The 10,519-nt window shown below is 43.1% G+C and overlaps 1 protein-coding gene across 1 annotated transcript; it reads left to right on the top strand.

Annotated features, from left to right (window-relative positions):
* Window positions 1–265: 265 nt before the first annotated feature.
* Window positions 266–8,698, top strand: LOC139420596 (serine/threonine-protein kinase greatwall-like). The gene is made up of 12 exons (XM_071170786.1): window positions 266–611; window positions 827–964; window positions 1,085–1,224; window positions 1,331–1,419; window positions 1,695–1,801; window positions 1,961–2,120; window positions 2,604–2,802; window positions 2,891–4,046; window positions 4,216–4,357; window positions 7,401–7,514; window positions 7,806–7,907; window positions 8,468–8,698. Exons 1-12 carry the CDS (start codon window positions 426–428, stop codon window positions 8,623–8,625), a joined length of 2,691 nt encoding a protein of 896 aa, XP_071026887.1. The 5' UTR covers window positions 266–425; the 3' UTR covers window positions 8,626–8,698.
* The last annotated feature ends 1,821 nt before the right edge of the window (window positions 8,699–10,519 follow it).

Genomic DNA, 10,519 nt, shown 5'->3' with positions numbered 1-10,519 from the left:
TTACTTTTTACAAAATATGCGTTAATGTTGATGCCTGGAATAGGTGTCCTGCCCATTGCCTGATTCAATTCATGAAACAGAGTTGCTCTAGTAAAACTATTGATGTTCCAAAACGTCAATTATATTTATCGATTAATTTCTAACTTTCTAATTTTGTATAATATTAATTTTAAGTGTTCATATTCTTGACTGGTCAAACGTTTTCGTATAGGCACTCTTTTTGGCCACGAATAGCGTCCTATCTCTGGGAGCGGATTTGAAATTTAAAACGAACTTGCCTTGTCTGTCAGGTTTTAGTGATAAGGGAGCAAATGCTGTTACATTTCAAAGTACCTCAATGAAAACCTTACTACTTTAATTGCATGCACGATTTTAGTTTAATTAAACTCACGATGTGTGTCCCCTGAGAAGTTAAAGTTAGCTGTATGACCGATTTGCTCCCAGTTATGGATGAAAAACAGCCCAATTCTTGTTCAGATAGGAAGTTATCCGATATCCTAAGGCCTGCCTCAATCGATGACTTTGTTGTTTTGAAGCCCATCAGCCGTGGTGCCTTTGGAAAGGTTTACCTTGCACGGAAGAAATGTAATCCACGATTATATGCAATCAAGGCAAGTCATCAACGGTTTTACCACTGCTACGAACCTCCTCCACAGCTGACATTTCAAATTCGTGTGTGTGGGGTAAACCACCAGTAACAGCTGCTAATGTGAAGGAATTGGAAATAATGTTCAACTTAAAAAAATAAAAAGTTTTATATAATGGAAATGCCTAACTTGACATTTTGAGGATAATGACACTCAATTCGCTGTAAACTTTTCTCCAGGTGGTGAAGAAATCTGACATGCATGACAAAAATTTGTCAGGTCAGATGAAGGCAGAGAGAGACGCATTGGCCCTCAGCAAAAGTCCCTTTGTCGTACACCTCTTCTACTGTCTCCAAACAGCAACAAAAGTGTATTTGGTATGTGTGTGTGTGTGTGTGTGTGTGTGTGTGTGTGTGTCCCAAAAAAAGATCAATGACAACAGTGACTTGTCACTTTCCTAACTTTGATATATTGCCTCTGTACGTGTTTATGCACAGGTGATGGAGTACCTAATTGGAGGAGACGTGAAATCCCTTCTTCACACCTACGGGTATTTTGATGAGGATATGTCAGTGAAATACATTTCAGAGGTGGCACGTGCTTTAGACTACCTCCATCGCCATGGAATCATCCACAGGTACTTTTATGACTCTCCATCTTCAAGAAATGTGTGGTTTAAATATTATTTTTTTTTCTTCACATTTTAGTATGATTTGAGTTTTGTATTCTGTTCAATCATTTAGGGACCTGAAGCCGGACAATATGCTTGTATCTAATAATGGTCACATCAAGCTTACAGACTTTGGCCTCTCCAAAGTCAAGCTTGACAGAGGTATGTGCATAAACTGTAGCACACATGAAACATTTTAATTATTTAGCAGACACTCTTATTCAGAGCGACTTACAGTAGGAATTAGGGTTATATGCCTTGCTCAAGGGCACATTGACAGATTTTTTCACCTAGTTGGCTCAGAATTTTGAACCATCGAACTTTCAGTTACTGGTCCAACACTCTTAACTGCTAGGCTACCTGCTGCCTAAACCAAAGCATACACCCCCATCCACTTGAAGGCTTTAGTTTTACATTTTAATTCATTTTCTACCCAGAATTGAGTCTTGCCGATATCTTGACAACCCCATCTTTGGCAAAGCCTAAACAGGATTATTTCCGCACCCCTGGTCAAGTCCTGTCTTTGATCAGCTCTCTTGGACTTGTAAGTAAAATTCATTGCATTTAAGTATGTAATGTAATTCATAGACGATACATCAGTAAGGATAGTAAATGTGATATGATTGGTTTGTGCAGATACAGTACATTCTTTTCCATTGCCATATTAAATATTTATTCTGTGTTTTCATCCCATCAAACACAGAACACACCAGCAGGGGAGAGCAAACGTCGCAGCAGCGCCTCGGCTGTGTTCAGCCCTATGTCATGTGGGAAAATTGATCAGCGGAAAAACTCGCTCTGTTCACCCTTGAGGAGACAGAAGGAATATCTGCTTTCCCCTGTCTGGCATAGCCAGACTTTGGGTATGTCTCTTCAAATCATACTTTATTAGTCACATCTGCCAAATACAACAGTAGACCTTACAGGGAAAGGCTTACATACGAGCCCCTAACCAACAATGCAGTTGAAAAAAAAATGCGGATAAGAATAAGAAATAAAACTAACAAGTAATTAAAGAGCGTCAGTAAAATGACAATAGTGAGACTGTAAACAGGGGGGTACCGGTACAGTGTCGATGTGCGGGAGCACCGGTTAGTTGAGGGGCAACGCAAATAGTCTGGGTAGCCATTTGATTAGATGTTCAGGAGTCTTATGGCTTGGGGGTAGAAGCTGTTTAGAAGCTTCTTGGACATTGAGCTCCGGCAGAGCGAATTCTACCTCTGTAAATGACCATGTGTTTCAGTAAAAAAAAAAAAAATCTTTAACCAGATCTGTAATCAAACCTGTCTAGAGAGGGTGGGTTCCCTCAAACTGTTTCTAATCAGTCTTCCTTTTTGTTTTGTCAGGACCCGACAGCTTTGTGTTCAGCCCAAATGCGTTGACCAAGAGCCTGACTCCCAGGCTGCTTAAGTCCAGAAGGAGGTTTGACACAATGAGCGCAGGCAGCAGCCAATCATGCCTCTTCCCCTCCACCACGGACTCCGAGGGAGGTGTCAGCCCACTATGGGAGGTAGAGCAGATCAGAAGCCAGCAGGAAATACAATTGTGTTCATTTCAATCAGATCTACCTCTGTATTTGTGGGTCAATAGAAGATGTTATTATTGTTTTCGGTTTGCTTTTCTAGAAGGAGAGAGAGAACTTCCTGCACCTATATGGTAGGAATACCAGTGGACCAACAAAAGGAAAGTTGACCTCTGATATGCGACTGCAGCGCCGGGACTCTGCTCTGGCGTCGTTAGACAACTTAGACCTACGTGGACAGCTCCACCGAGAACCCAGTACTGGTGAACTGTCCAGGAAGGCCAAAGAGGAACCTCTTGCTTGGAAGAGGCTTCAGTTTAACGAGGTAGAGCAGTCTACCCCACCCCAGAAGCCTAATCTCTCTCAACCAATCAGAGGCTATGTTTCTGGAGTTGAAGGTCACTGTGCCACCGAAGGTAAACCAAAGGAAGGCCATGTTGTGGTAACCTCAGCAGGAAAGAGAGTGTTTGAGGAGGTGGAGAGAAGTTCTGAACAGTTGGAATCCCTTTCCAAGAAGAGCGACTCAGCGTACCAGAGGTGTTCTGGCGTCCCAGATATTGCTTTGAAGAATCGCACTGGCCTGACAGGGGTGTTTGCAAATGTCCATTTGGAGGTGTTTGGATCTGAGGGTCAAGAGACTTCTGAAGGCCAGGCCCCTAAACTTCCCAGTCCCATCGCTTTGGCTAAAAACCTCCTGTGTGAGTTGGACGGACCAGCAGAGGGGGTCTTCATCGAAGGCACGTCATTTGGTGAAGACCACGAGCTGAGCAGGAGCCTGTGCGCAGACTCTAAGGGGTCGGCTCATGAAATGTCCATCGACAACAGCCCAACCCCAAAGAGGTCGGCTCAAAGTGCCAAAGAGGGGCATTGGGCATTGTTCGAGCTAGACGATAGACCATATGACCCAGCAATATCACCCAGTACCCCACTCCTTCCTCAGCCACCCATCTTCGCTAGTACAGGAACGGCAAAGCCGGGCAACGGGCTCACCCTGAGAGGAGGCGAATCCAAACGCTCCTTCCTCGACCGAGTCCCTGAGCTGGACCCCAGGGTGGCCATGTCACCCTCGTTCCTCAAGCCCAGGAACGAGGTGGCCTTCCGGAGCTACTGCAGCTCCATCAACCGCTCCAACATGTCGGGGAGCTCACGCCTCAGCCTGGGCTCAGTGGAGGCCATGGATATGGCCACCTCAACCTCCTACCACAGTATGCCCTCTGCTGTCACACCGGTCCAGAACAGACCCAGCTCCAACAACTCCCTCGATCAGGTAGATGCACAGTCAAAATCCAGGGGTGGAGGATACAGAGTCGAGATTCAGGGGTGGAGGGTACTGGGCTAAGTTGAAAATGTTGGACCTAAATATAGCTTCAGAGAACTTACATTACACATAACACTTGTTTTATCAGTTATTTTTTCCATTTGTTTCCTAATTTAAGACCCCACAGTCGTCGACCACCTCCCACACTCCGTTCAGGACCCCTAAGAGTGTCCGACGTGGTCCTGTACCCGTGGAGGGAGTACCGATTTTAGGCACTCCAGATTACCTTGCCCCAGAGCTGCTATTGGGGAAACCACATGGTAAGAGTTGACGCATTTCCTGTTTGGGATGTCAAAACATTTCCAGTCATATTTAAGGTTAGAACTAACTTTCTAAGTGTTCTGATACTTCTAGCTTGGAGTTGTATTTTTATGATAATTTAGCTACAGTATTTCACCTTTTAATGTGTATCGTATAGTATTGCTTACTAGGTGTTGTCCAATCAATTTTGTAACCACTTCCTCTTCAAATTAGGGCTAATTGGAAAAACTGTTCAATAGAGGACATTGTATTATTTCTTTGAACTCCCTGACGAAGGCCACGCAGCGAAAATCGCATCAGATTTTTAAAACTTTGTTTCTATTGAACATGCCATACAAATAAAGGCATTTTTACTGAATTATATGAAGAGCGCTCTCCTTTCTTTTTGGTGACCAATTCACCCCTTTTTTTACCAAAGAGCACCATCTGTCTACTAAAAGATGTACTATTGGGCCACACGGGTGGCGCAGTGGCCATCAGAGTCCCTGGGTTCGCGCCCAGGCTCTGTCGTAACTGGCCGCGACCGGGAGGTCCGTGGGGCGACGCACAATTGGCCTAGCGTCGCCCGGGTTAGGGAGGGATTGGTCGGTAGGGGTGTCCTTGTCTCATCGCGCACCAGCGGCTCCTGTGGCGGGCTGGGCGCAGTGTGCGCTAACCAAGGTGGCCAGGTGCACGGTGTTTCCTCCGGCGCATTGGTGCGGCTGGCTTCCGGGTTGGATGCGTGCTGTGTTAAGAAGCAGTGCGGCTTGGTTGGGTTGTGTATCGGAGGACGCGTGACTTTCAACCTTCGTCTCTCCCGAGCCCGTACGGGAGTTGTAGCGATGAGACAAGATAGTAGCTACTACAACAATTGGACACCACGAATTTGGGGAGAAAAAGGGGTAAAAAAAATAAATAAAAAAAAAGATGTACTATTGTGTACCTTAGTAGCGCTTCCCTTCCTCCTCTTTCTGAATGTGTGTTGGTATAACTGCTGTCATCCTCTTCACAACTTTACATGAAGGTATAAATATCTGTTGGAAAAATCAACAGTTAAGCCATTTTTTTTTAAACAGGATTTATTTTCTTTTTTTTTAAGTTTCAGGATATTGTAAATGTGGTAAGTTGTTCATAACCTTGCTAACGTTGCAAAGGGTGAATGCATGTGTTCTCAGCTTCGCTGTGTTGCATTCACGGTCTGCTACCAGAGGAAATGGCTGCTTGATTCAAAATGCCATGGATGGGTTTCAGAATGCTACTAATTGGTTCCCAATTGTACTTCCTGTTTCCGAAAATGATGTAATTGCGGCCCTCAATTCGGGCCGTTCCTGCATGTGGGCATTCCTGCATTTACAGGAACCCCTCTTTATACAGCCTTGATTGTGGACCAATAGCAGTATCTCAACCGGTGTTGATTGGGTGAGTCCCATAGGGCGGCGCACAATTGGCCCAGCGTCGTCCGTGTTTGGCCGGTGTAGGCCGTCATTGTAAATAATAACTGACATGCCAAGTTAAATAAAGGTTTAATGATGGCCTACACCGGCTAGGACTCCGGTACACAGGCGATAGCGCCCCAGTACAGTAGGTGGCGGTAATGTACCATAACGTTGGATGCCAACCACCAATAAACCTCACAGAAGAAGCGGGGGAAACGACGATAGCTAGCTAGCTAAGACACGGGTAGACAGCGTCTTTCTCCCCCCCCCCTTTTTAAAAACTCAAATACTTTTTATTTCCCGTTTGATTAATTGCATAGACGATCAGGGGAAAATCCAAAATATCATTAGTGTCACACAAGCATGAAGATGATGTGCTTGAGGTGGGGGGGGTTCCTGCTTATGCAGGAACACCACCCGAATTGCGTGTCGCAATCACACATTATTGTCTGCTTCTGGGCCTCTGTATTGGGTTTGGAGCCGTGTTGGGATTGTAACAGGGAAGCCATTTTCAGTACATGGTGTTAAGGATTCTAAACGGGGGTCTTTACTGTTTTAAGGTGGAGGATGAACATTGATTGGTGACCACTCGATGGGCCTAATTTTTAAAGGTGTATTTTCAAGCTGATGAAATTTGTTCATACATTGATATGGGTTTTGTCCAGAAATATGTTTGGTGCTAACAAGGGGTTACCCGTCCCAAAATGTAATCGCTAATGTAACTTTAGGCTCACGCAAACTCGGTAATGTAATCTGATTACATTTAGATTACTTTCCCCCTTAAGAGGCATTAGAAGAAGACAAAAGTGTATGTTACCAATTGAACGACATCTATTGCAGGATAAATCAATGTTAAAGTTTACATAGCTGGTCATTATATGGATGTTAAATTTTTACTTTATGGGTTGGTTATGTAGGATTCTTCTAACCCATCGTTTTCTACTACTACATTTAATCTTATTATTGTATATCTTTACATTAAAAACCAAAGTCTATCAGAATTCCAGTCATTCCTATAAATGTTATACCCCTTTGATCTTCAAGAACAGGACTTGGAAATATGGAAGTATAGTTTGGCCAAATTGTTTTACCTGAGCATGACACCCCAAAACGAAGGACTTATTAGCCAGCCCTACTCTGTTTTATGATTTTGTTGTCAATAGTGAAGACATCAAAGCTATAAAATTACACATATAAAATCATGTAGTAACCAACACAGTGTTCAACAAACAAATTAAAAGCAATACAGTTTCAACACCCGCCTCACATCGTATTTGAAGTGTGTGTGTGTGGATCTTACAATTATCCCAAATTGTACATCAAATCAAAAAAAAAATTATATAGCCCTTCTTACATCAGCTGATATCTCAAAGTGCTGTACAGAAACCCAGCCTAAAACCCCAAACAGCAAGCAATGCAGGTGTGGAAGCACGATGGCTCGGGAAAAACTCCCCGCATTGAAACACTAAGCCTAATGTTGTCCAATTGTTTCAGTTCCTGCTTCCACTGCTGTAGAATAGAGGCACAGCCGTTAAACCCCGAACTCCAAAAAATAGTGGGTAATTTGGTAAAATATGTTAATGTACGGATTAATATGTGACCTACTGTCTCTATTGCCCCCCCCAAGACTGCATGGTGGACTGGTGGGCCCTGGGTGTGTGTCTGTTTGAGTTCCTTACCGGCGTGCCCCCCTTCAACGATGAAACCCCTCAGCTTGTCTTCCAGAATATTCTCAACAGAGGTACTTTCTTGCAGTTCCACTTGTCTTTTCTTACCAACGCTGACTTTTCTTATCGCTGCTTTATTGAGAAAAGATTTGACTTTACTGTGATTATGTGGTTGTCTAACCTAGCTAGTTTATCTTAATGCACTAACTGTAAATCATTCTGGATAGTCAATCAATGACTAAAATGTAAATGATCTGTTTTATGTTTTCAGTGTAACATGTCTTTTACAGCAAAATAAAATTGTGCATTTAAAAATGAAATACATTTTCTATCACCCAATATTTTATTTTTATGTTTAATCTCAGATATTCCATGGCCCGATGGTGAGGAGGAGCTATCCCACAATTCCCGTAATGCCATAGAGATTTTACTCACCGTGGACATGAACAAACGGGCTGGTTTCAAAGGTAAGGGTTTGGTTTGACCAGTTTAAACCGTGATAATACCATTCCATTTGAAATGGACCATTTGGGTGTATGATGATTCCATTTGGAAATGGGCCATTTGGGTGTAAGATGATTCCATTTGGAAATGGGCCATTTGGGTGTATGATGATTCCATTTGGAAATGGGCCATTTGGGTGTATGATGATTCCATTTGGAAATGGGCCATTTGGGTGTATGATGATTCCATTTGGAAATGGGCCATTTGGGTGTATGATGATTCCATTTGGAAATGGGCCATTTGGGTGTATGATGATTCCATTTGGAAATGGGCCATTTGGGTGTATGATGATTCCATTTGGAAATGGGCCATTTGGGTGTATGATGATTCCATTTGGAAATGGGCCATTTGGGTGTATGATGATTCCATTTGGAAATGGGCCATTTGGGTGTATGATGATTCCATTTGGAAATGGAACATTTGGGTGTATGATGATTCCATTTGGAAATGGGCCATTTGGGTGTATGATGATTCCGTTTCTTTTCCTGCTACAACTATATTAGTTTTTTTGTTTCTGCATCAGAACTTCGGAGCCACACTCTGTTTGCGGGTTTGGACTGGGATCACCTTCAGAACCAGACCATGCCCTTCATCCCTCAGCCGGAGGACGAAACGGACACGTCCTACTTTGACGCAAGAAACACTGTGCAGCACCTCGTGATGTCTGGCTTCAGTCTGTAGGTTTGTTCTCCAGGGTTGGGGTCCATTTAGGAAGTACACTGAAATTCCAATTCTCTTCAAATGAAAATAAATAAATAAATATATATATATATATATATATAAGATTTTTTTATTTATTTTTTAAAGATTTGTACTTTCTGTCTTTTCATCCATGTTTCACTGCTCTTCTATGCACTACTATGATGGACTTCTTTTAAAATTGTACTTTTATTTAACTCTGGCAAGTCAGTTAAGAACAAATTCTTATTTTTTCAATGACAGTCTAGGAACAGTGGGTTAAACTGCCTTGTTCAGGGGCAGAATGACAGATTTTTTTACCTCGTTGGGGATTCGATCTTGCAACCTTTCGGTTACTAGTCCAATGCTCTAACCACTAAGCTACCTGCCACCTCTACACTCTAACCACTAGGCTACCTGCCGGCCCCTTCTTCATGCAGCAGGTTATATACACTACATCTGTATGCGTACTCTTCACAAAAATGTGTAGATTTCTTATTTTTCACTTTTTTTATTTTACATGTTATAAATACAAATAAAACAGTTGTGTGATTAAGTGTTTTTTCTTCCTCTGTGATACACAACATATAAAATGAAGGAAGAAGAACACTCCTCCTTCTGAAGGAGGAAGGTCTTGAAAAGATGGTTTAAATGTTTAGTATTTCGGCTAGTAGTTTTAAAAGTAGCACTAGAACCAAACTGGGTCCCTGAAAATTGTGCACAATTCTGTACAACTTCATCCATTTTGTATGTTATTTTACGTCTTGCGTATGGTGTGTGTGTGTATGTGGACACCCCTTCAAATTAGTGGATTCAGCTATTTCAACCACACCCGTTGCTGACAGGTGTATGAAATCGAGCACACGGCCGTGCAATCTCCATAGACAAACATTGGCAGTAGAATGGCATTTACTGAAGAACTCAGTGACTTTCAACATGACACCGTCATAGGATGCCACCTTTGCAACAAGTCAGTTCGTCAAATTTCTTCCCTGCTAGAGCGGCCCCCGATCAACTGTAAGTGCTGTTATTGTGAAGTGGAAACGTCTTGGAGCAACAATGGCTCAGCTGCAAAGTGGTAGGCCACACACAAGCACACAGAACAGGACCGCTGAAGCGCGTAGTGTGTAAATATTGTCTGTCCTTGATTGCAACACTCACTACCGTGTTCCAAACTGCCTCTGGAAGCAACGTCAGCCCAAGAACTTTGTCGGGAGCTTCATGAAATAGGTTTCCATGGCCGAGCAGCCGCACACAAGACTAAGATCACCATGCCAAGCGTCAGCTGGAGAAGTGGAAACGCATTCTCTGTAGTGATGAATCACGCTTCACCATCTGGTAGCCCAACGGACAAATCTGGGTTTGGCGGATACCAGGAGAAAGCTGCCTGCCCCAAAGCGTAGTGCCTACTGTAATGTTTGGTGGAGGAGGAATAATGGTCTGGGATCTTTTTCATGGTTCGGGCTAGGTCCCTTAGTTTCAGTGAAGAGAAATTTTAATGCTACAGCATACAATAACATTCTAGATGATTCTAGAATGATTCTGTGCTTCCAACTTTGTGGCAACAGTTTGGGGAAGTCCCTTTTATTCTTTCAGCATGACAATGCCCATGTGCACAAAGTGAGGTCCATACAGAAATGGCTTGTCGAGCTCGGTGTAGAAGAACTTGACTGGCCTGCACAGAGCCCTGACCTCAACCCCATCGAACACCTTTGGGGTGAATTGGAACGCCAACCGCGAACCAGGCCTAATCGCCCATCATCAGTACCCTACCTCACTATTGCTCTTTTTAAATCAGGGAGTCACATTGAGATTTTTTTACAAGAGTGCCCTGTATACTTTATAATAAAACTTACACGTGTGTATAAAACAATATAATTCAATACACAACAAATAA

Source organism: Oncorhynchus clarkii, chromosome 11 (genome assembly GCF_045791955.1).
Source record: "Oncorhynchus clarkii lewisi isolate Uvic-CL-2024 chromosome 11, UVic_Ocla_1.0, whole genome shotgun sequence".
NCBI classification, from domain to species: Eukaryota; Metazoa; Chordata; class Actinopteri; order Salmoniformes; family Salmonidae; genus Oncorhynchus; species Oncorhynchus clarkii.
This window is presented reverse-complemented; position numbering and strand designations above follow the sequence as displayed.

What these genes read in the sequence shown, in the direction of transcription:
- LOC139420596 (XM_071170786.1), top strand. Translation starts at nt 426, where the DNA reads ATGACCGATTTGCTCCCAGTTATGGATGAAAAACAGCCCAATTCTTGT. An exon ending in CAAAGTCAAGCTTGACAGAG is followed by an intron (nt 1,420 to 1,694) that starts GTATGTGCATAA and finishes TTTTCTACCCAG; the next exon opens with AATTGAGTCTTGCCGATATC. An exon ending in GCTATTGGGGAAACCACATG is followed by an intron (nt 4,358 to 7,400) that starts GTAAGAGTTGAC and finishes GCCCCCCCCAAG; the next exon opens with ACTGCATGGTGGACTGGTGG.